Genomic DNA, 25,297 nt, shown 5'->3' with positions numbered 1-25,297 from the left:
TCCTGTATTAAGGATTATGTAACAGTTACACTCAAGACTTTTTTTGACTATGTAGAAGGAATTTATTACAATGCACCATTTAGGACTTTAAACCTCTTCTACACTGATGCCTTCAGATGAAATGTTTGTAACAGAACTAAGCTAAACAACACCTGTTTACTGGATTACCTACCATTTTCAGGCTACATGTATGTACATCATTGACTTTTTAGGTTTTACTTTTTTGGCTTATGGCGCTAATCATATAGAAGCTATTTTATATAAAGTACAGTGGAAAGCAATATAATGTAATGCGAACTCTGAGGTCAGATAGACTGGAGTTCTGATCCTAGTTCTATAGCCTACAAGTGGTGACCTTGGGTAAGTCACATCACTTGACTTGTTCACGCTTAGATCTCTCATATGTAAAATCGGAATTCTATTGCCTACTTCAAAGACTGTTTTTTTTTTTGTTTTTTTTTAATTTATGGCTGTGTCGGGTCTTCGTTTCTGTGCGAGGGCTTTCTCCAGTTGTGGCAAGTGGGGGCCACTCTTCATCGCGGTGCGCGGGCCTCTCATCATCGCGGCCTCTCTTGTTGCGGAGCACGGGCTCCAGACGCACAGGCTCAGTAGTTGTGGCTCACGGCCCAGTCGCTCCGCGGCATGTGGGATCTTCCCAGACCAGGGCTCGAACCCGTGTGCCCTGCATTGGCAGGCAGATTCTCAACCACTGCGCCACCAGGGAAGCCCTCAAAGACTGTTTTAAGACTAGAAATAATATTTAAAAGCCCCTAAGAGAGTATCTAGCATAAAGCAGTCATTCAGTTATTAACAGCCATTATCAACAATAACAACAGTAGTGATTTTTAGTCCCTTTCCCTTTATAGTTTCCACAAAGAAGTCAGGGCTACGTAGTTTTGTTTTGTTTTAGATATCTACTTTCTGCTTCATAACAGATATCGAATAAAGCAAGCAGTGGTATGAGTAGGGGTTTCGGGGGCAGGAGTTGATATCAAAAGCTGTCTGGAAATATACTTAACACGTACAGTCTTGGCAGTTGTTTTGCTGAGAGGTGACTGTAGAGTGGTTAACAAATAGACATGGTTTTAAAGTCAGGTGGGGGAGGTGGACATTAAGACACCAAAAAATAGAAATATAAAGCATTTCAGATTGTATTAAGTGCAATGATGGAAAAGAATAAGATGCAGTATATGTTAGAGTGAATTGTTAGGGGAGCCCTCTCTTGGGGATTCAATTTAAACGCTGTATTACCTGTTCTGTTGTGTTACTTGCTTTGCCCGAAAAGGTCAGGTTTCTGGTTCCATGCCACTGTGAGGTTAAAAGATTCTCTGTGCAAAGCCAGGTGGTGAATCAGAGAAACAAGTAATTCATGAACTAGTGATATGACCTTGTGAAGTCAGAGTATAATTTTTATTTTTTAATTTTTTTTATTTACTAGATCACCAGTTTATTATAAAAGGATATAATAGCTCAGGAACAGCCAGGTGGAAGAGGTGCACAGGGCAAGTATGGGGAAAGGGTGCGGAGCTTCCATGCTCTCTGAGTGAGCCATTCTCCCTGCGTCACCATGGGTTCACCAACCCGGAAGTTCCACAGTATAATATTTTATACTCTCTACTCAGAGTGTACATGTTTATTTTGTGTTTCTTTCTCTCAGCCTACTTTTTAATTTTTTCATGCCTCTGTAAGGGTTACTTTATCCGTAAACGACCCTGCTCTTTTCTCATTTTAAGACTCAGTCCAAAGTAACCTCTGTTTGGAAGGCTTTTTAGAATCGTTCTCTTTCTGAAGTGCAAATCTGAATATGTTTATAAACCTTGTGCTTAAAACATCATTGGTTTTCAGTTGCCCTTAGGATAAAATGAAAAATTCTTAAAATGGGGGAATTCCTTGGTGGTCCAGTGGTTAGGACTTCTCCTTGCTTTCACTGCTGAGGACCCAGGTTCAATCCCTGATTGGGGGAACTTCCCTGGTGGTCAGGTGGGTAAGACTCCATGCTCCCAATGCAGGGGTCCCGGGTTCAATCCCTGGTCGGGGAACTAGATCCCACATGCATGCCACAGCTAAGGAGTCCACATGCTGCAACTGAAGATCCCGTGTGCTGCAACTAAGACACGGTGTGGCCTAAATAAATAAATAAATAAATAAATAAATCCCCGGTTGGGGAACTAAGATCCCGCAAGCCGAGTGACATGGCAAAAAAAAAAAAAAAAAAAAAACAACCTTAAAAGATCTGTCATGAACTATAGACCCTATTTGCTTCTCCAGCCTCGTCTCTGATCACTCGTGCGTGCCTTCACTGCGTTCCAACCGTAGAATCTTTGCTTCTTGGTGGTTGTTCCCCATTCTTAGAATCTTAGAGGTTGTTTCCTTTAGCTGCTTGTTTTAAAAATGAGGTTCTTTGATAGATTATCTAAGCACCTTGCTTATCTAGTTTCTAGTTAACTGCCTGCCTCCTTCCTTCTGTTGTCCTTCTGTCCATCTGTTGTGCTGGGACAATCATGTAGTCCATGGGCTGGATGAAATTAATGTTAACAGAGATGAGATTGAGAAGATAAGTAAATTAGAAAGCCTATAAGCTTATCTCCTTTTCAGGTTACTGATAGACATTTTCAGGTTACTGATAGACATTTCTAGACAGATTTATTGTGGTCACGTTTTGAAGTTCTAATTAACACAAGTTTCATGCAATAGAAGAACTCAGAAGAAGGCAGAAGTGGAGCACTTCTTGTACTGTGTTTTCCTATATTCCCTCTTACAAAGGGAATGACAGTAATAAGCAGTCACTCTTTATTTCTGTCAGTACTTGGATACATGAAAGGAGGAGGTTAAGGAAACTTAATAGTGTCCACAATAGAGTTCTTCCTTGTGTTCCATTGGTAGCAGCTTCAATCAACTTTAATTCCTCAGAGAAAGAGGACAAAGGCATCGTTGATGAAAAAAATTAGTAAGTCCTTCTAAGAAAGAAGTGGACAATCTTATTCACGCCAAATTGAGGATTATAACCTGGGAACAGCCTCTCAGAAATTTCCAAGAACTGTTCTGCCTATGAGAGGTCATAGACAGTTATATTAAGTTTTTGAGATAGAGGGCTGTACATTAAATGACAGATTATTGACAGTTGACACAATCCAGATCTAGAGGTACAAAGCAGGTAGTAGGTCATGGTCTTTGGGGCCCCTTACAAGATTAAGAAGGAAGGTTATCGCCTAAGGAGTTGTGACCCTTGATGAGATTAAGAAAGAATGTTATCTGCTAAGGAGGTTTGGTTAATGCACATGCACAATACACACTAAAGGGGGGAGGGAGGAGGTCCAAACAGGCAAAGGAAAATATTATGTTTAAATCTTTCTCGTCTTGCCATAAAATGTGAATTTTATATCATCAGCATTAAGAAATGCCTTCATGCTGTTGTTGTCAAACCCAAGTTTGTGTGCCTGGTGCAGTGTGAAACCAAACAACCAAAACATCAGAGTTTGGAGCAGAGAAAAGTTATTGCAAGGACCAAGCAAGTGTTACCCGAAAAACTGGGTTCACTTCTTGGTGGGTGTCAAGCCAAAAGACACAACCAAGGCAAAGAGTGGGAGAAGGATTTATTACTTGGAGAACACTGGGGATCTTTCCCAAAGCATTGTCTCCCCAACAGCAAAATTGGGGAAGTTTTAAGACAAGGGTACATGCATATTCATAGAGGGGCTTGAGCTGAGAAACATAGAATTGGGCCAAAAGTCCACAGAGTCTAAGCTTTAGTTGAAGTCATGAGGGTCAACATCGTTACTCCATCCTCCACCCGCGTGAGGGCCTTAGTTCCTGCTGAACTCAAAGATATTATGTATATCCCTTGAGGAGGAACTAGGACTATTGTTTCTTAACTCCTTTTCTTTTGTTCTGCATTCCCTTACTTCCCTTAAGATCATTAATTATGAGATCTGTTCAAGGGCAAGCATTGTGACCAGGCTTAGATCACAATATTACTTAGGCCAAAAATGGCTTCTCATATGTCAAGAAAGCCATGCCTAGTTTTCTTTCTCTGGGGACCCCCTACCCTATTTGCTTACACAAGGAGAATGAGTGGCTCATGCTCAGAAGACATGAACTCTGGGTGGTTTTCAGGGAAGAGTTTTTAAAGGCAACATTTGGGGTGGCGGCTGTAGGGTGTATGACTTTCTTCTGATTGGTTGGTGGTGAGGTAACAGTGTGCTGTTCCAGGAATCTCAAATCAACCTTCTGGTTGAGACCAGTCTGGGGTCTGAGCCTGCAGTTCCCATCTTCCACCTGGAATTGTTCCTGTAGAACAATTCGAAGATATGTATCAGATTGTTATGTATATCCCTTGAGGAGGAACTAGGACTCTGTTCTATTGTTGAACTATCTTTCTTGACTGCTTTTCCTTTGTTTCTGCATTCCCTAATTAGTAACTGCATGAATCTGCCCTTTAGAACTCTGGGAAGGTCTAGGAGGCTCAAGCTTTTTTCCTACAAACAAGAAACAGGAAACACAGAAAGGCTTTTATACCTGGAAGGGCCATGCAGGTTCCTGCTCAGTTTCACTGTCCACTGAAAGAACAACTCAAAAGGTAAAAGTTGTGAGTTAAGTTTTTATTCAGGAACCTTATTCAGGAACCTCATAGCCCAAGAAATAGCCTCTTAGTGGCTCTGAGGAGACTGTTCAAAAGAGGCAGGAGAGGGCTTCCCTGGTGGCGCAGTGGTTGAGAGTCCGCCTGCTGATGCAGGAGACACCGGTTCGAGCCCTGGTCTGGGAAGATCCCACATGCCGCAGAGCAACTAGGCCCGTGTGTCACAACTACTGAGTCTGCGCGTGTGGAGCCTGTGCTCCGCAACAAGAGAGGCCGTGACAGTGAGAGACCCGCGCACCGCGATGAAGAGTGGCCCCCGGTCGCCGCAACTAGAGAAAGCCCTCGCACAGAAACGAAGACCCAACACAGCCAAAAATAAATAAAAATAAATAAATAAATTAATTAATTAATTAATAATAAAAAAAAAAAGAGGCAGGAGAGGAGCCAGGATATATATGAGATTTTTGCCTGGGAAAAACATGTGGTCAAGCATAGGAGGATTACTGCTAATCACAAAGAATAGACATCTCAAATTAGTGATTTTAGTACTTTTCTATGTACAGGAAGATGCAAGAATCTGGGGCCATTTGAAAATTTTCCTTAGATGTGCAATTTACTGTCTAGGGGTCAGTATATCCAAAGCATGGAATGCTTCCTTGTTTTCTCCATCCTGAATTCCCCTCAAGGGTGGGTGACTGCAGTGGCAGTGGTTTGATCCTTGTAGAACTGGAATGGTGGGCAACATTCTTTGCTTACAGTAGGAGTTTTGGAGTATGGGGAGAAAAAGAAGGGGAAAAGAGAATGGTTTGATTGATGAGGAGGGTGAGGATAAGGAGGTTGCTGTAGGCTGTGGAAATTGCAAGTTTTGGGGCATGTACGGCAACGGCTCATCTGTGGGCGAGTAGTAAGGCACGAGCTTGTGCCGTGAGAAGTTGAGTATTTTTCATTTGAGTTGGGTAGATAAATATCAGCTTTTACTGATATTTTTATAACATTCATTATGGCTTGTTTTTTTCCCATGCTTCTGGTCTACTTAACCCGATACTTAATTGGGAAGGGTGCTAGTTCCAGAGTATGAGGAATCCTAGTTAAAAGATTCCAGGCTTCTTTTTTAATGTTGAATAAAATTTCAATGCACTAATGTGAATAGTGGGTAAAGTGTTAAGACCTTACATGGTTTCGCCCCTCTCCTGCCACCCTCCCCTTCTTTTCTGACCTCAACTCTTATCACTCTTTTGCTTCAACTATAATGTCCTGTTTCCTTGCTATTACTCAAACATTTCAAGGGTGTTCCTGCCTCAGGGCTTTTTACCCTTAACGCTTCTTTCTTCTGGTACTTTTCCCACAGGTATTGACTAACTTGCCCTCTTACATTCTTCAGATCTTATCAAACGTCATCTTATTTTTGAGGCTTTCTCTGACCTCTCTATGAAAAATAGCACCCTCTTTCCCCCAGTCCCTTCTCTTTCTTTCTTTCCCTAACACCATCTGGCATACTGTATGTCCTGTTTACCCCCACTGGAGTTTTAAGTTCCATGAGGGCAGGCACTAGGTTTTGTTCATTGTTGGATCTCCAGTGCCTGCAGCAGTGCCCAGAACTACACCTAGCACTTAGTGGAATGAACGAATTCTTTCCCTTCTTCTCTTTTAGTATATTTCTACGTGAGACAGCGTTTTTGTACCTGAAAAATACCTTCATTTATTAAGCAGTCCAATGCTAGAACTTAATGAGAAAATAGCCCACCCCCCGCTCCTTTTTTTGTTTGAGTGTCACTTTTTTGGGTGTTTGTTTTGTTTTTGGTTAGGGAAGCACTGTAACAGGGAAGAGCCAATTTTGACTCCACATTGGATCTGTTTCTTTTACTTTAACCTTTGCTTTTCGTTGCTTTTGTTATTATACATAATGGCCTGACTCAGGGAACCCTGCCCCTCTGCCTGAATGTTAAACTAAAGTTCCTATGTTCAGCTCTTAGGGAGACAATCTGACCCTGCCCACCTGTAAATGGCTACAGAAAAGAAGAAATTAACACGTCCCCTCCTTTTTTGCAAGATAAATGGCCTTATTACTTTACTTCCTCACCTCCTCCTCCTTTCTGTTCTATAAAAGAAACTGGCATCCAGACCCCGATAAGATGGTTTTTTGGAAACCCTAGTCCTCCATCTTCTCGGTCTGCCGGCTTTCCGAATAAAGTCGTATTCTTTGCCTCAACACCTCCTCTCCCGATTTATTGGCCTGTTGTGCGGTAAGCAGAGTGAGCTTGGACTCGGTAACAGCATCATGCCTATTGAAAAATTTCAGAATGAAGATGGGCATATAATTGAAACAAGCAAAAGGAACTAAAATAAAATACTATTTGATAACCTTAATATGAACAAATAATTTTATAAAACTCTTTATTTCTTCCAGGGAACATAGGTTCTATATGTTTTTGTCCTTAAAACCAGGCAGCATCATTCACATTTTCTGTTTGGCTAATACTTTCCTCTCTTGGGTTTTCATCATATTGTCTCCTCCTACCACTTTTTAGTTAATCTTAAGTCCTACTTACTGAGATCCTTAAAGGTTTCAGCTTGACATCCAGCTCAAAAAAGGCATTTCCAGTCATCTCCGGTTTGCTTTCTTTGCTAAACTTTTATATTTTCTTTGAGTCTTTTCATTAATGGTTCTATTTCTCAGGTGACATTTAGGTAGTCTACTGTGTATTGTTCATTTGTGTATATCTCGTATTTTTCATCTCCATCAGCTATTGTTACTGAACAAGGTTTGTGTGCCTGACACACAGTGAGGCCAAATAAACTGAAACATCGGAGTTTGTGTTACCGAGTCCAGGCTCACTCTGCTCGCCGCACAGCAGGCCAATAAATCAAGGAGACGAGGTGTTGAGGCAAGGAATAGCGACTTTATTTGGAAAGCCAGCAGACCGAGAAGATGGCGGACTAGGGTCGGCCCCCCCAAAACCATCTTATTCAGGGTCTGGATGCCAGTTTCTTTTATAGAAGAGATGGGGAGGAGATGAGGAAGTAAAGAAAAGGCCATTTATCTTGAGGAGGGGATGTGTTAATTTTGTCTTTCTGCAGCCATTCACAGGTGGGCAGGGTCAGAATGTTTCTCTGTGAGCTGAACAAAGGCCTTTTAGTTTAACAGACAGAGGGACAGGGGTTCCCGGTGGCAGGCCATTATGTATGCTTACAGCTATAGACAGTGATTATAATAACAAAAGCAACGAAACGCAAAGGTTAAAGTAAAAGAAACAGATCCAACCTGGAGTCACAGTTGGCTCTTCCTTGTTACAGTTTGGGGGTAGAAGTTTTTATAGGCAAAATTTGGGGTGAGGGCTGTAGGGTGTATGGCTTCCTTCTGATTGGTTGGTGGTGAGGTAACAGGGCGGTGCTCCAGGAATCTTGCACTCAGCCTAAAGTTGCCATCCTCCTTCTGGGTGGGGGCCTTTGTTGTGCAGAAGAGCTCAAAGATATTGTATATTCCTTGAGGAGGAGTCAGGACCCTGTCCCAAGGCTTGCACTATTGTTTCTTGACTGCTCTGCCCTTGTTTCTGCATCCCCTCCCTTCCCTGATAAACAGCTGTTTGAACCTTCCCTTTGGAACTCTGGGAAGGTCAAGGAGGCTGAATGAAGCCTATTTCCTACAAACAAGAAATGGGGAACACAGAAAGGCTTTTGTGCCCAGTTCTCACTGCCTGGGACCCCAAAAACATTTGGGAACTCTGGAAGGAAATAGTTTGAAAAACCTTCATATAGTTCCATTAGATACATTAATATTTTCAGGCTTTACTTTTTTTTTTTAATTAATTAATTTATTTATTTATTTATTTTTGGCTGTGTTGGGTCTTCGTTTCTGTGCGAGGGCTTTCTCCAGCTGTGGCGAGCGGGGGTCACTCTTCATCGCGGTGCGCGGGCCTCTCACTGTCACGGCCTCTCCCGTTGCGGAGCACAGGCTCCAGATGCACAGGCTCGTAGTTGTGGCTCACGGGTTTAGTTGCTCCGCTGCATGTGGGATCTTCCCAGACCAGGGCTCGAACCCGTGTCCCCTGCATTGGCAGGCAGATTCTTAACCACTGCGCCGCCAGGGAAGCCCGAGGCTTTACTTTTAAAAGACTTGGCCAAGCTCTTGTTAAAACAGAGTCCAGAAAAACAAAAACAAAAACAGAATCCAGAAAAAAGGCTACTTCAGATATTTTAGGTTCAACCTAAATAATATAGTTAGAGGAGAGAGCATTTTTTTTTCTTGAAAAATTAGTAACACTTTGTTTTCCTTTGTGTAGATGAGTCCTGCCAATTTTAAAATACCACAATTTACAATTTGAGCATCCACAGTAGGTGGCCCATTATAATTTGAAGAAAAAAATTTTTTTTGCCTCATACTTTTCAAAAACTGTAAGTTTTAAAGTGTTAAAATGTATAACAATTCTGTGTTATAAAAGTGTGTGTTATAGTTAGATAACTATATAGCTGTGGAGGTAGGAATATACATTATTGTATAAATGTTGGTATCACAGAGAAATGACATGACTTAAAATATTCAATATAAACACTGGACACTTGGGGCTGAAGGGGTTGCTTGAGAAGAAAGGGGACTTAAAATTATATAATGGTGACATAATATTGATTTTTGTTTTCCGTATAAAAATTTGAAGAGAAAAAAAATAATGTCATTTTTAGCATTTCTGTTATTCTGTTTTCGTATATCATTCGTAGGAGTTCATTTAGTAGGTGATTACTTTGATTTATGCCTAAAAGTGTATACATGCTTTTTTTTAAAATTTATTTTATTTATTTTAATTTTTTTGGCTGCGTTGGGTCTTCGTTGCTGCGCGCGGGCTTTCTCTAGTTGCGGCAAACGGGGCTACTCTTTGTTGCGGTGCGCGGGCTTCTCATTGCAGTGGCTTCTCTTGTTGCGGAGTGTGGGCTCCAGGTGCATGGGCTTCAGTAGTTGTGGCTCGTGGGCTCTAGAGTGCAGGCTCAGCAGTTGTGGCACACGGGCATAGTTGCTCCGCGGCATGTGGGATCTTCCCGGACCAGGGCTTGAACCCGTGTCCCCTGTATTGGCAGGCGGATTCTTTTTTTTTTTTTTTTTTTTTTTTTTAAATTAATTAATTTATTTATTTTTGGCTGTGTTGGGTCTTCGTTTCTGTGAGGGCTTTCTCTAGTTGCAGCAAGCGGGGGCCACTCTTCATCGCGGTGCGCGGGCCTCTCACTGTCGTGGCCTCTCTTGTTGCGGAGCACAGGCTCCAGATGCGCAGGCTCAGTAGTTGTGGCTCACGGGCCTAGTTGCTCCGTGGCATGTGGGATCTTCCCAGACCAGGGCTCGAACCCGTGTCCCCTGCATTAGCAGGCAGATTCTCAACCACTGCGCCACCAGGGAAGCCCCTTTTTTTTTTTTTTTTTAAAGCAGATATTCATTTTTTTTCTTTTTTAAATTAATTAATTAATTAATTAATTAATTATTTTTGGTTGTGTTGGGTCTTCGTTTCTGTGCGAGGGCTTTCTCCAGTTGAGGCAAGCGGGGGCCGCTCTTCATTGCGGTGCGCGGGCCTCTCACTATCGTGGCCTCTCTTGTTGCAGAGCACAGGCTCCAGATGCGCAGGCTCAGTAGTTGTGGCTCATGGGCCTAGTTGCTCCGCAGCATGTGGGATCTTCCCAGACCAGGGCTCGAACCCGTGTCCCCTGCATCGGCAGGCAGATTCTCAACCACTGCGCCACTAGGGAAGCCCCGGCAGGCGGACTCTTAACCGCTGTGCCACCAGGGAAGTCCAAAGGGTATACATTCTTAAAAAGACAAATCATCATGTTGCTTTTTCAGTAGCAGTTTCTGAAACTACAGGTCAGCTGTAGAAATCACTTTTCTGTTTTTATTCCTGTGAATTCACTTATCATGGATTCCTTTTGATCCAGCTCTATTTAGGAGAACCCTTTAAAAAATGTCAACAACTCATAAGCTAGTTAGCTCCTAATGTTTTCCTTTATTTGTCTTAAAATTCTAGGAATTGAAGCCCTTTTTTATGAAGGAAGTTGGCAGTCACTTTGATGATTTTGTGACCAATCTCATTGAAAAATCTGCATCATTAGACAATGGTGGTTGTGCTCTCACATCCTTTTCTGTTCTTGAAGGAGAGAACAGCCACAGAGCTAAGTAAGTACGAGTAATAGTTTCTTTTAATGCACAAGTCTACTCTAGCACAGCTCAGTGGTCTCAATGTGGATTGCACTAAAAAAGCCTGGATTCACACCACACTACCTTTTTTATTAGCCATGTATTGCTATTTTAAACACTTGAAGGGTGGGTTTCTTCATCTTAATATGTGGATTATAACAAACATGCATACCTCATTTAAGACCATGCTGACTTATAAAATAACATAGCCAACACTTGTTGAATGCTTTACATTTAAACCAAACAATGACCCTGTGAGGCACATAATATAGCTGCATATTACAGGTTAGGAAACTGAAGCACGAAGCAGTTAAATGTTGTCCAAGATTACACAGTGGGGATTTGAACCCAGTGTCCGTGCTCTTCACTGTGTCTTATACTGCCTCTCTATTGTACTCTATACAGTACTTGTAATAAAGTACAGTGCAATTAGTATACGTTATTTTAATTGGTCAGTCATCCAGAGCAGTAGAGGGAAGGCTATCCAAGGCCAGTGTGTGCTAATTTGCCATTTTGTGCTTTCCTTGGTTTTATGCCTCTTTGGTCTCTGTCAGTCTCCTGTTCTGGAGAACTGTTTTGACCAGAATAGCTAACCATAGCAGAGGTGCTAATGGTAGTGCAAAAAGCCCTAAAGAAGGTGATAATGTTAGATGTTAAAATGTGAAGTTTTAGTAACTGGAGGTAACCTTTTAGATCAGGAGGCTGTTGGGGATTGTTGGAAGACCTTAGGGGAGGGTATCATAAACATCAGTGCAGTTTTGGAGGACAGACCAAAAATAGTATGCGAACTGAGTAAAGTATGGCTGGAGGCTTGTCCTTAGGGGTGTTTAGGAGAAGGAAGAGTGGTTGTCAGCCTGTGATTCCAGGAATGCATCTCCATAGGGGCTGGGCTGTGGGGTCTTTTTGAGTGCTGCTCTAGTTAGGTTTGCCTAACATCTCTTCCTTCCTAATCAGATATGTCTGCACCTACCTCACAGCATTGTTCAGAGGGAGCAAATGACAAAACATGCATAAAACCCTAACACAGTACCTGGATCATAGTGAGAAGGCAGTTAATATTATAAGCTGTAGTTGGTAATATTGCTTTTCTTATCCATAGGTTTAAATTTCTTGTAATACTTGAAGTACTCATATTTTAATTTTTTGCTCTTCCCAGAGATCTGAGAGCACCTCCAGAACATGGAAAGATTTTTGTTATAAGGCGATCTCTCTTAGAGTGAGTATTTTTAGTTGCTTTTGTTAATTATTTGAATTTTTAAAAATCAAACTATTCTGATGATTAGAATCACTGAGTACTCTATGAATGTTTAATAGGTTTGTTCTGTATTCATGTAATACACTGGTTTTGATACTTGTTTTTGTACATTTGCCATCTCTTGCTCCTCCTTTCTGATCTTTTGGTTCTGTATCTAGTTTCAAAGGAGTTGGAGATACGAATGGTTATTGGTCCTCTGATAAATTCCTTGAAGTTGTGCTGCTAGAACAGAAATTTTCTAATTAGGTAAACCACTTCAAGAGAGTTTCGGTGGTGCTGTCTTCTTGATACATAAATTTTTTTCATCTCTTCTTTGGCTAGCCAACTTTGAGACTTGATGGTTTTCTCAGATTTACTTGTTTTAGAACCCCGATTGTGTAGATTTTATGGGGAAAAAAAAATAGGCAATGTAAATTAATTGTGGCAACTTCATTTGTGAACTGAAAATTAAAGGTACATTTTGAGTAGGTAATGAATATTTCTTTTGAAATGCTGTCTGAGTTGATTATTTATCATTGATTTCTTCATTAGAATACTGATATTCATGAGTAATGTTCTGTGATTACTGTTTGAGATGTTTTTGGAGTGTGGATTAAGCATCTTCTGAACTGCTTTGAAGTAAAGTCTTTAATATATGGTGTTTTAAAATTAAATATCGATTAATTTTCTTTGAACTACATTTACAGTGAGCTGTTTGAGGTGGACCACATCAGAACGATATATCACATGTTCATTGCCCTCCTCATTCTCTTCATTCTCAGCACACTTGTAGTAGATTACATTGATGAAGGAAGGTAAGACAGTATTGTATACCTGTTTGCTTAGTTGATGCATGGGGTGTTGGGAGTTTTCACTATATTTAAATTTTGAAAAAAGATGATTTGGTTAAATTGCTTCAGAAAATCCCAAAGCAGCTGATTTGAGGGTGAGAGTTCTCTCTCCTGAAAAGTACAACTAAAAAGAATATTAAAAGTTTTATGACTTTTATTTTTAAAATGGTCTATTTTAACAGACCATCTTAGTAGTTTCTAGGTAATTTTCCTAAATGAGAGAATATTGTATATATGACTTACCAGTTTTTCTGCTATGGGTATGCATTTTAGGTTGTTTCTAAAAGTAGGTAGTTTATTGGAATTTAACGTTTGAAAAACATGGTATTTTTAATATAAAAATCAAATTATAACTAAAAATGACAGTGTGATAATCATACATTGAATTATGTGCTTTATTAGTAAATTAAAATTTGAGATAATCATAATAGTATATTAGATTTTCGAATTGTACTATTTCATTCTGCGAAATCATCTTTTGTACATAAATGATTGCTATTTAAACATTTAAATATTTTAAATATTTAAATATTTCCCATAGCATATTTTAGACTTTAAAATGTATTAATGTCAGAATCTAATCTTTGAGAAGTTCAGAGTCTTGTTATCTTAGGTTAGTAGTTTAGGTATCTTATGTTCAAAGACCATATTATCCTAGAGCTTTTAGAAAATAGATAAATAAGTTATGAAGCTGAGGCTTAGGAGCACAAGTGTTACATCCATGACTTCTGTGTATTAGTGTTGTTGTGTCTCCTAAAGTTGAAAGTTTTGGGTCTGAAAGTTTTTAACTTTATAAATCAGTGCGTATTAAAAATCCACTTCTGAGTTCTTTCTCTGTGCTTTTTTTCCCCAGGCTAGTGCTTGAGTTCAATCTCATGTCTTATGCTTTTGGCAAACTTACTGTTGCTATGTGGACGTGGTGCACCATGTTCTTATGTACACTTACAGTTCCCTATTTCCTGTTTCAACACTGGGCCAGAGGCTATCACAGGAGTTCTCATCCAGTAGTCCATTCTGTCTTGCATTGCTTCCTTTTTGTGGTCTTCCAGATTGGAGTTCTAGGTTTGGGACCACTTTATGTTGTATTAGTGTATACACTACCACCAGCTTCCCGATTCATTGTTATACTCGAACAGGTAAGGTTTTGAGTGTTACTCAATACAATGCTATGCTTAGTTAATAATAATAATAATAACAATAATAATTGTTATTTTTTGTTGTATTAGTTGGATAAATTTTCATATCTGGTTCTTTGTGCTATTATCTATAAAATTAAAGTGTTAAACTACATCATCTTGTCTTTTAAAATTCGTTCTAGCTTCAGTGTTCTCTGATTCTTGATAATTGAAATAAATTACATTGAACTGTTCCGGATGAATTCAAATTTTGTTCTTGAACACTTTGTGTAGAAGCCATCTAAAGTATAAAATACTTTTGTAATTAAAAACTCTACTTTTGAAGTGTCAGATTCATTGTTTTGTCATATAGCCATCTAAAAGATTTATTTTGTTTGTACGCCCTTCAGAATTTTCTGACTTTTATTGGCTATCTTTAATGCTCGGTTTGGCTGTCTCTAATGCTCTGTTTGACTGATGGAGAGGACCATTTCAGTAGACCTTCTTTGAACAGGCTTTTAATTTCTTAATTTGTAATATACCTGTAACAGATGGTGCTGTTAGTTGCAAAATAATTTGAGTAATAACATGTCTCTCTTTAGAGTTTGTTTTTCATTTGTTTTAGTCCATAAAAGTCAGTTTGAGTTGGTATATACAAAATTAAGTTCTTTGTGTGTTTATAATCTAGTGCTGTTCTGTGGTTGCTTATAGGAGACAAGTCAATGAAAGAAAATTCATCTTTTTTCCCCCCTCCTTTGTAGATTCGTTTTATAATGAAGGCCCACTCATTTGTCAGAGAGAATGTGCCTCGGGTACTCAATTCAGCCAAGGAGAAATCAAGTATGTAATTCCATAAGTCAAAGGATTATTCACAGAGTATTTCAACCTTTGGTGTTTACTGGAATGGCATATTACATTCTGTAGACATTATGTTTGATTTTAAATACAAGGATCCAAAAAAAAAAAAAAAAACTGTTGGGAGAGGAGGAAAAAATATATATATATGATCTGTATTGATTTGGAAGACCTTCTCACTGTTTCCTGATTGTTCCTGTTTTACCTTTGGTCCCCAAAATTTAAAACATTGATCATTAGACTCTTGCAACTTTTGCGTTATTTGTATAGAATGTTAATAGAGTCATTACACCCCGTGTGCTTACTTTTCTTGAATTGCTGCTTCAAACTCTAGAAGTTACGTCTAAGTCACAGGAGTAACTTAGTTTAGAGGGATTGGTAATATTCAATTAATTTAGGAATAAGAAGTCATCATTTTGGGAGAGCAGGAAGAAACAACATGAGCTAAGGAGAGGTAGCTTTTTGTCTTCCCTATTCTGTGCTTATTTTCCTCTTTCAGTTTTGCTGAAAGAAATTGAAGAGCCTCCAGTCTAAGCATAGTTTTCCTTTTCCAGGCACTGTTCCAGTACCCACAGTCAATCAGTACTTGTACTTCTTATTTGCTCCTACCCTCATCTACCGTGACAACTATCCCAGGTAATGGCATTATGAAGCAGAAATGGGGTAGCACCAGGAGTGTGCCAGGAAGGAGGTGGGGTAGGTAGACCAGTTCATGTAGTGCTACAGAGCAGTTAGAATGGGTTTTAATTTTCTTGCTGGCATGGGAAACCCCAGATCATGATTCTAGCAATCTGATTTGATTTCAGTCATTCTTGACAGAATTATACAAGTTCTTCCTATGTCAAAAATGATGTTCTGTGTGGAAAGATACTGTGAGGACCTTTTTTAAAGTTCATTTATTTTCTTTATTTAGAAAGTAATTTTGTTTCTTCCGTTTTAGGACTCCCACTGTAAGATGGGGTTATGTGGCTATGCAGTTTGCACAGGTGAATTTTTTTTAAGTGCCTAAGGTTTGTTGGATGGTGGGAGATGGGGATTTGAATATAATAATAATTTAATATATTTAAAGTATTGTTTAATTCATGTCTCCTGGGAGCTCTAGAACTCTTACTGAAGTCTTTAAACTATTCCTAGTTCAGTAAATGGTGTTTGCTTTGCCAATACATCAAAAGTAATTTTCTACAATTAAAAAAAAATTTTTTTTTAAGTAAAATAATTCCGTTTGGTTACTTCAGTATGCATCTACATTAATTTCCCCCTCCCTTTCTGTTTTTTATTTTATTTTTGGATGTATATCTGTGTGGATGTGGTCTGACACTCCCTCAACCCCTTATCAGAATCATAAATCCCAGAAGATCCCATTTTAAAATCTTGTGTCAATCAAATACCCATTTATGAAATAGGTTCTTTTGTTATGAGTTTCATGTAGCAGGAAAGAGAGATTCCAGAGTCTGATCTTTCAGAAATGCCATTTGGTAAAGGGTTGGGAATAGGTATGGTAGAAATTAGGCTTGAGTACTATCTCTGAAGGATTACAGTTCGGAAATCTTACATACTAGTGTTAAATGGAATATATATGTAAATGTTAGTTTACAGGTCACATATATATGTTCTTTTGAAGGAAAAAAAATTACTTTTCATCTTTCCTGATCCAGCTGTCTTTATTATAATTATCTTTGTTATGTTCCAGGTTTTTGGTTGCTTTTTTTATGTGTACTACGTCTTTGAAAGGCTCTGCACCCCCTTGTTTCGGAATATCAAACAGGAGCCCTTCAGCGCTCGTGTTCTGGTCTTATGTATATTTAACTCCATCTTGCCAGGTAACATATGGGTACTGGTTAATTTGGCTATTCATAAAGTTGCAAGGAAAATAGAAAGCCATTGCGTGTGAGCACCTTTGATTTACCTGCTTTTTGCTATAAACTCATCTACGCATCTGTACCCATCTTTAACCTCTTTCCGTCTATCTGACAGATGAAGCATCCTTTCAGTCCCTGGCCAATCTTTCCATTTGTCTTCTTTCACGCAAGTTTTGCTTCTCTGACTGTGGATAGTCTGTATTCATGCTTTATCTTCCCGTTCACTCTTCAGTCACTGTAATCTTGCTCCTAATCAGACCAGGTCATTGAAATGGCCTTTATTAAGATCTCTAATCTCCTCCAGTAGTTGGCTTAGCCCTTATTCTGTTTGATCTCCATGAAGTATTGGGTGCTGTTGACCACATTTTGAAGTCTGTCTTGCCACTCTCTTATTCTCCTGTCTTTCTGGCCATACCATACATAACAGTGAACCAGACACACATACTCTTTATCCTCTGGAAGCTTGCAGTTTAATTACATTTAGTTTCCTTTACTTACTCTTTCTCTTTTCTCTACCCATTAAATGTTGGTATTGTTTTCTGCCATCACGTTCTTTTCTTCCTCTCCCTCTCTCCCAGACATCTGCTAGTAATCCTCCATGATTGCCCCTCAAGATTTACTCCAATAAATTCTTTTATCTGTCCCTCTGATGGGATATGTGTTACATATGTGTGTCTTCCTCACTAAGCTGCAAATTCCATAAGCTCAAGGATTGTGTCTTATAGCCAGTCATAGTCTCTCCTAACATTGTCTTATACATAGTAGACTAATATTTTTTGAAAAAACAAGTGAATGAAAAGGATGGGCATGTAAATTGATATTTTAAAATATAGTGTAATATATAATATACTAAGGTGCTGTTGAACTTTGTCTCATAGTGGAGATGACATTTAACATTGGGTATTGAAAAATAAATAGTCGTTTGCCGGGCAGAGAGGTGGTGGAAAGTTGCTTCCAGGTAGTGGGATGGATTCAAAGGTATGGAGTATTTGGGAATGGCAGAAGTCCAGTTGCTGATGATGTTTGCTACATTGGGAGTAGAGGCAGAGATAAGTTAACCTTGTCACTATTGACATTTTGGGCTGGATAATTCTTTGTTTGGGGGGCTGTCATGTGCATTGTAGGATATTAGCCACATCCTGGCCTCTAACAACTAGATATCATAGCACAAGGCCCACTTCTTGAATTGTGATAACCAAAAATGTCTCCAGAATTGCCAGCCATCTCCTGGGGGCAAAATCTCCCCCAGTTTTAAACAGCTAGTTTAGAGGAATACACGGCCAGATTTTAAAGGGCTTTTTACTACCAAGTTAAGCCATACATCTAGGCATTTCCATTAAAAACAGGCTGGGTCATTTTTGTCTATAGAACCCACTTGGAAGAAAGTTATTTCTTTATTAGGTTAAAATAATTAACTTTCAAAATACACTGTATCATTTCTGGAATGGGTAAGCTGGAATAATAACTTTAATTTTACAAAATAATTCCAGCTAAGCAAATGATGACATATAATTAACTGATCGGTATGTGAGCTATTTGGAAAGAGTCTTAATATTGTTCATCTTATTTTTAGCTGTGCTGATACTGTTCCTTAGTTTTTTTGCCTTTTTGCACTGCTGGCTCAATGCCTTTGCTGAGATGTTACGCTTTGGTGACAGGATGTTTTATAAGGTAATGTGTACTTGGACTCATCTTCCTTTTCACATTTTATTTGTGTCCTCATTGTTAAGTATTTGAGCGTTGTTGGCTACTAGCTTTTTAACATAAACGTTGTGAAATCATTTTCTTCCACAGTTTTTACCAATATTAAGTCTGAAATTCTATTACTGATTTAAGTGGCGTAGTCTTGTCTTTTCTTCTACCTCTAAATCTGCTCCCTTAGTACTGCATTTGGTTCCTACTGGATCCTGTATTGGGGATTACAGTGGGAAAGCAGGTGTCCAGAGGGCATTCTGAGACTTTGCTGACTTTTTATTCATTTGAAATCGGCCGTCTGGTGCTGTAGGAGTGATCTCAGCAAATTATTCTATTTAAGATTGTTGAACAGTTCATGAAGGAAATAACTTCTCCCTCCTTTATTTTGAAAGGCATTAATTCTGCTTCAGATAGTATTCTTACACTTCCAAAGTTGGAATTAAGTTGTAGAGTAGAGGCAGAGTGGTTCACAGTGTTCTGTAATCCCACCTAAAGCCCTCTAGAACTTTGTCTGTCTGTTCATGTTTTGGCAACACTCCCAGCCTACCCCTCCTTTCTCAAAGAAGCAGCGAGTGCGGGTTGCAAATTTTATATGTCTTATTCCATTGGTCTGATCTTAGAGTAAGAAACAGGATATATATATAAAGGAGCACCAGGACTTGGAGGAAGCCACCATCTCACTCGTGGTGCAACTTAAATTTTGCCGTTTATGATACCAGCAAACTGCTCTTGAGGGTTATTATACTACCTAAGTCTGTGTGACCTTAGAATCTCTCATTGTGTTTTAGCAAGGTACGGGGGATTTACTGATTGTAATTTAGATGAACATTAGATTTAATGATAATGTTGTGTATCTTCCATCATAACTTGTGTGATAAAGAGATAGTGAACCTGGGAACTTAATCATCCACAGAACTAGGATTAATGTCACACTGAACACAAATAATGCCTTCAAAATGCCTTTGAAGATTTTTCTGACGTCAGTGTATGGACTAACAATTTATCATAACACGCTCTAGGTGTTATATTATGTGTGTATATTCTCTGGGAGTAGGTTTTGCTTTGGTTTTGTGTATATGTATACCTTTGCTTTTTTTCCTTAGGATTGGTGGAACTCCACATCATACGCTAACTATTACAGGACCTGGAATGTGGTGGTCCATGACTGGCTATATTACTATGCTTACAAGGACTTTCTCTGGGTAAGCAGCAAGATTTAGTTAATGTTGTTTAAGAAATGGAGATTCTTTTCCAGAAAAGTATTACTATTGTGCAGCTGGAGGAAGTTATACTTAGTTGTCTTCAATTCTCTTGTGAGCCATTAATGTCTAAGAAACCTTCTGCTCTGAATAGCACTGAGACCAGTATCTACAGTTACTAGGGCTAAGACGATGTTTTTGCTCTGGATTTTTATTTTACATGACTACAAAGTAAGAATGCGTGCAGGCATTTGGAGAAGTTGAAATGATCCACCAGTAATGGATCATTTTGTTGGAGTCTCATTGCCAACAAATAACCTCCCCTAGCTTTTTCCATTTGTTTTTTTGTTTTTCTTCCTTTGTTAGAAGTGGAGAAACCACCTATGTTCTGATTTACAACTCTCCGATATAGATTATTAATATATGTCTTTGAGACATTCTTTAGAGCAGAACTTTAGACTGAAGAAATGTACTCTTGAGTCTCATGGTTGATTAACGTTGGTATCTCTGGATTGCAGGTTTGAATTGTTAAATAAGGGCACTATTTGGCTAAATGACAGTGTGTTGTGGTGCAAATAACACAGTATTCTAATGTTCTTTCATTTATAAATGTAATTTGACTTATGGATGAGGCAAGTCCCTTGTTTCTAAATCTTAGTTTTGTTACCTGTAAAAATGGTACCTGCCCAATCTACCATACAGTGCTACTCTAGATTTGATGTGTCCGTTTATAAATGAAAACTATGTTTTGTCAACCATAGTGAGTTACAAATATAAGTTATTAATGTTTTTGAAAATATGCTCGATCTTTCAACATTAATGGTTTTGAAAATGCCTCATTTAGTAAAGTAAGGATTTTTAAGCATAGATGTTTTTGTCATTATTTTAGTACATTGGATTACTCCGAGTAGACTTAGAAAATCAAATATGAATATAATTAAATAGGTGCCTTTAGTATGTGTTAATTATAAGTCTTATGTAGTTCATCTTTAATTACTTACTTTCTGAAAATTGCCTCTAATATTTTCCTTTTACCCTAGTTTTTCACAAAGAAGTTCAGGTCAGCTGCCATGTTAGCTGTCTTTGCTGTGTCTGCTGTAGTGCACGAATATGCCTTGGCTGTTTGCTTGAACTTTTTCTATCCCGTGCTTTTTGTGCTCTTCATGTTCTTTGGAAGTAAGTATCTTGGCATCTCATGAGTACTGAGTATCATGCTAAAAGAGAAATTTAGAAAATAAAATATAAAGTCAATGTAGAAAACTAGATAGTAAATAGTAATACCATTTCAAGGCAATGTTGTTTATCTGATGGTAAGAACATTAATTTTGAGTAATTATGTACAACTCTGTTGCAAGATGCTTACACTTTGATGTAGAGAAATGAACTAAATAACCTCTTGAAGACTATTGATAACACTGACTTGGTAGCTCATAAAAACTATAAACAACCTCACCATTCTTAAACTCTGTTCAGTGTTCACCCTCTGAAAAAAACTAACCCTTTTTTGGGTGGGGTGGAGAGGGACGAGTTAGAATATGAATGCGTCCATGAAATATGTTTTCACCTGTTCTGAATACTGACTGATTTCCAAATAATCACTGATTAATAAATTTCAACAGTGAAGCTTCATTTTTACTTATGGGACCAATGGCCAGAATAGAACGTGTATATACACAGTTGATGCTGTTTATGATAACTAAATGATTGTAGCAGATATCTGAGGGCCCTCATCTCCTGGTAGATTTTGTTTTGATGACTATATGTATTTCTTGTTGTTTTCCTAACTTTAGTGGCTTTCAACTTCATTGCCAATGATAGTCGGAAAAGGCCAATTTGGAATGTTCTGATGTGGACTTCCCTTTTCGCGGGCAATGGAGTCCTCCTGTGCTTTTATTCTCAAGAGTGGTATGCACGTCAACACTGCCCCTTGAAAAATGTGAGTCATCAATCAGGCTGGAGTGGTGAAGTAACCTATTTGTCCCCTGATTGTGAGGGTTGGTGGGCAGTGTTAAGGAGAAGGGAGTAGTGGAGATGGTGATAAATGAATGTTAAGGGGAGGGAAATGTGGAGTAAAAGCAGTAACTTATCTTACTGCACTGTCCTTGAACTTTTTCTTTTCTTTGGTTTTCTTCCCATTGAACTCTCCTAGTTCTTGGTTCTCTCTCTCTTTTTTTTCTCTTGATCTGATTTTTCTTTAGCTCCTTCTAATATTCTTCCTGTGCCCTGAAAATGTAGGTCTTCTCCAAGGTTTTCCCAGTGGCATGTGTATCCACCCCCAGGCCCAAATACACATCTTTTACCTCTTCCTTCCCGAAGTAATAAACTCTATAAAAATGTCCAGCTAGACTCATATGCCTAGGAGCCCATTTCCCTTTTTTTGTTGTTGTTTTCTTGTTTGTAATTTTGTAAGAGCCTCATTCTTAGAGCTTTAGCTTTCGGCTGCTTACAGAAAACTCCCAAATATTTGGGGTGGGGGGCTTCTTGATACATCTGCTTGGGTATTTCTCACAGATACCTATAACTGAAGATGTTCAAAATCAAATTAATCAGTTTCTCTCCCAAAGCTTCTACTGTCCACCCTGATTTTGCTATGCTGCCCTCACATCCCCTCCTTATTTCCTATGAGTCCCCTTTGTGCATTTGAACTAACTGCTCTGGACTCTGGACTCTGTCTCTGGTCACTCTGCTCTTTGCACTCAGATTTCACCTGTCAGATTTTATCAAGATCTGATTTGGATGCAATGTCGTCCATGAAGCTTATTTATTTATTTATTTATTTATTTGGTTGGTTGGTTGGTTGCACTGGGTCTTAGTTGCGGCTCACCGGCTCCTTACTTCTGGCATGCGAACTCTTAGTTGCGGCGTGCATGTGGGATCTAGTTCCCTGACCAGGGATCGAACCTGGGCCCCCTGCATGGAGTCTTAACCACTGCACCACGAGGGAAGTCCCCATGAAGCTATTTAAAATTCCTGCTCTAGTCTCTTTTCTATTTCTGAACGTTCATAGTATTTCATCTGTTCCTCATTTAGATAATTCAGTAATTTAAGCTTTGTATTATAGTAATTTGTGTATATTATCATCCTTAACCTACCACCATTTAGATTTTGGGCTACTAAAAGTAGGACTGTGCTAAAACAAAATGCAAGATACAGAAAAAAAGGTAGTGCCTATTTGGAATTTGGTCAGGAGTCCATGCAGTTGTGCAGAGTTTATTGGACTTAGCTTCACGTAAAGCTTCTAAATCAAGTAAATCTGTGCTATAGATAAAAATGATGAACATCTTTTGAATTAGTGAGCTGCTTATAGCTTAAAGGTTACTGAAATGCTGGGAGGCATTTTAGAGATGTGCCATGTGTAACATTAACACCCCCTATCTACCCCGTCTCTCATACATACAGTGCACACAAATAAACTACTCTTCCATTCTTTTTTTTCCCCTCGAAGCCCACATTTCTGGATTATATCCGGCCACGTTCCTGGACTTGTCGTTACGTGTTTTAGAAGCTTGGACTTTGTTTCCTTCCTTGACTGAAGATGGGGTATTCTACCTGATTTGGGGCCAGCATCTGTTTCCAGCCGTTACTGAAGTTATCTGTGTTATTTGGACCACTCCAGGCTTTACAGATGGCTCACTCCATTACTAGGTCACCTGAAGCTGAGCTGTTAGAAGTTTCCTGGAAGCCTGTACACTTTTAAGCAGTTCTTAATTTTTTCCTTTTTGGGAGAAGGGAGACTTGTAGCTGATATAATGACAGATTTTTTGCTGGGTCATATCAGCTTAAACCTCAGAAATGCTGTTTTGTTTCTTGATTCCATCTAATTAGAGACTAAACATCATGTTTTCTTGGCCACTGAATTACCCAAAACATTGATGAAGAAATCATTTAAGTACCTCTGGCTTAGAAATTTTTTCATGTGCGTTGTTGGAATGTCTGCTAATTGACCATGCAATTGGGAAAGAAAATAATGTGGAATGTTTTGCTATTTCTAGTAGAGAGAAAATATCTATTTTTCCAAAGATAATCTTGTTATATATCCTAATTTGTATTTTTTTTAAAGTTCAGTTCTATTTTTATCTTGTTTTTGCTATACACTGTAGGTCGTGATGTCTGTGAAGCAAAATTATCCCTTTCACTTTGAATTCTTGAGTTTGCATCCATAGTATTATATATTGAGGAGGACAGAAGTAGGAAGGGAAAAAGAAGTGGCACAGGACAAAGAAAAATATTTCCTCTTTTAAATTCTAAAGTAATTTTTAAAAACTTGCAGAGTCAATCATGTGTTTAAATTATTTTATTGTGGAACTTATGTGGAAGATACCTGAAAGTTTAAACAACAAAAGTTAATAACTTCTTTGAAGTTATTTAGAAGTAACCTTTGGTACAGTTATTTTATCTAATAAATACTGATGTGAATTATTTTTCAGACTAGTAAGTCTAACATAAGTATTAATCACCACCATTAATATTAAAGGGAATATTAAAGATCCAGAAGCTGGCTTCTGCATTTGCTCAATTATTATACTTTTAATGGTAGTGTACTTTAGTTGCAATAAATTAATAGGTGATCATTTTCAAGAAAATTTACTTTATTGTGTGATGTTCCATGTTATAAGATGCCTATAGCTAATACAGTGTGGTGTGTAGGAATTATTTTGGTTGTTTGAATGATATATGATTATGTTGGTAAAGACTGAGCTTTGGAAGGGTTTTTCGTTTTTTTTTTTAAACATCTTTATTGGAGTATAATTGCTTTACAATGGTGTGTTAGTTTCTGCTTTATAACAAAGTGAATCAGCTTTACATATACATATGTTCCCATATCTCTTCCCTCTTGTGTCTCCCTCCCTCCCACCCTCCCTATCCCACCCCTCTAGGTGGTCACAAACCACTGAGCTGATCTCCCTGTGCTATGCGGCTGCTTCCCACTAGCTATCTATTATACGTTTGGTGGTGTATATGTGTCCATGCCACTCTCTCACTTTGTCACAGCTTACCCTTCCCCCTCCCCATATCCTCAAGTCCATTCTCTAGTAGGTCTGTGTCTTTATTCCCGACTTACCCCTAGGTTCTTCATGACCTTTTTTTTCCCTTAGATTACATATGTATGTGTTAGCATACAGTATTTGTTTTTCTCTTTCTGACTTACTTCACTCTGTATGACAGACTCTAGGTCCATCCACCTCACTACAAATATCTCAATTTTGTTTCTTTTTATGGCTGAGTAATATTCCATTGTATATATGTGCCACATCTTCTTTATCCATTCATCTGTCGATGGACACTTAGGTTGCTTCCATGTCCTGGCTATTGTAAATAGTGATGCAATGAACATTGGGGTGCATGTGTCTTTTTGAATTATGGTTTTCTCAGGGTATATGCCCAGTAGTGGGATTGCTGGGTCGTATGGTAGTTCTATTTTTAGTTTTTTAAGGAACCTCCATACTGTTCTCCATAGTGGCTGTATCAATTTACATTCCCACCAACAGTGCGAGAGGGTTCCCTTTTCTCCACACCCTCTCCAGCATTTATTGTTTCTAGATTTTTTGATGATGGCCATTCTGACCAGTGTGAGATGATATCTCATTGTAGTTTTGATTTGCGTTTCTCTAATGATTAATGATGTTGAGCATTCTTTCATGTGTCTGTTGGCAATCTGTATATCTTCTTTGGAGAAATGTCTATTTAGGTCTTCTGCCTACTTTTGGATTGGGTTGTTTATTTTTTTGTTATTGAGCTGCATG

General features: G+C 38.7%; 1 protein-coding gene across 8 annotated transcripts in view; it reads left to right on the top strand.

Annotated features, from left to right (window-relative positions):
* The window catches only part of SOAT1 (sterol O-acyltransferase 1), a 59,291-nt gene extending 35,151 nt beyond the window's left edge, over nt 1-24,140 (top strand). For 7 of the 8 annotated variants that reach the window (XM_082465526.1, XM_082465532.1, XM_082465529.1 and 4 more), the window contains 13 exons: nt 10,576-10,724; nt 11,902-11,961; nt 12,687-12,794; nt 13,684-13,966; nt 14,707-14,785; nt 15,355-15,436; nt 15,741-15,786; nt 16,491-16,620; nt 18,233-18,330; nt 19,458-19,556; nt 20,594-20,729; nt 21,344-21,489; nt 22,999-24,140. In XM_082465526.1, the coding sequence (XP_082321652.1) occupies nt 10,576-10,724; nt 11,902-11,961; nt 12,687-12,794; nt 13,684-13,966; nt 14,707-14,785; nt 15,355-15,436; nt 15,741-15,786; nt 16,491-16,620; nt 18,233-18,330; nt 19,458-19,556; nt 20,594-20,729; nt 21,344-21,489; nt 22,999-23,055 (1,473 nt within the window). In that variant the 3' untranslated portion in view covers nt 23,056-24,140. The remainder of the gene's footprint in view (nt 1-10,575; nt 10,725-11,901; nt 11,962-12,686; nt 12,795-13,683; nt 13,967-14,706; nt 14,786-15,354; nt 15,437-15,740; nt 15,787-16,490; nt 16,621-18,232; nt 18,331-19,457; nt 19,557-20,593; nt 20,730-21,343; nt 21,490-22,998) is intronic. The other variant, XM_082465530.1, reaches the window with a different exon arrangement.
* Nucleotides 24,141-25,297: the final 1,157 nt, after the last annotated feature.

The sequence above is a fragment of the Balaenoptera physalus genome (genome assembly GCF_965194825.1).
Source record: "Balaenoptera physalus genome assembly, chromosome: 1".
NCBI lineage: Eukaryota > Metazoa > Chordata > Mammalia > Artiodactyla > Balaenopteridae > Balaenoptera > Balaenoptera physalus.
Note: the sequence above shows the minus strand (reverse complement) of the source record. Positions and strands in the feature narration are given on the sequence as shown.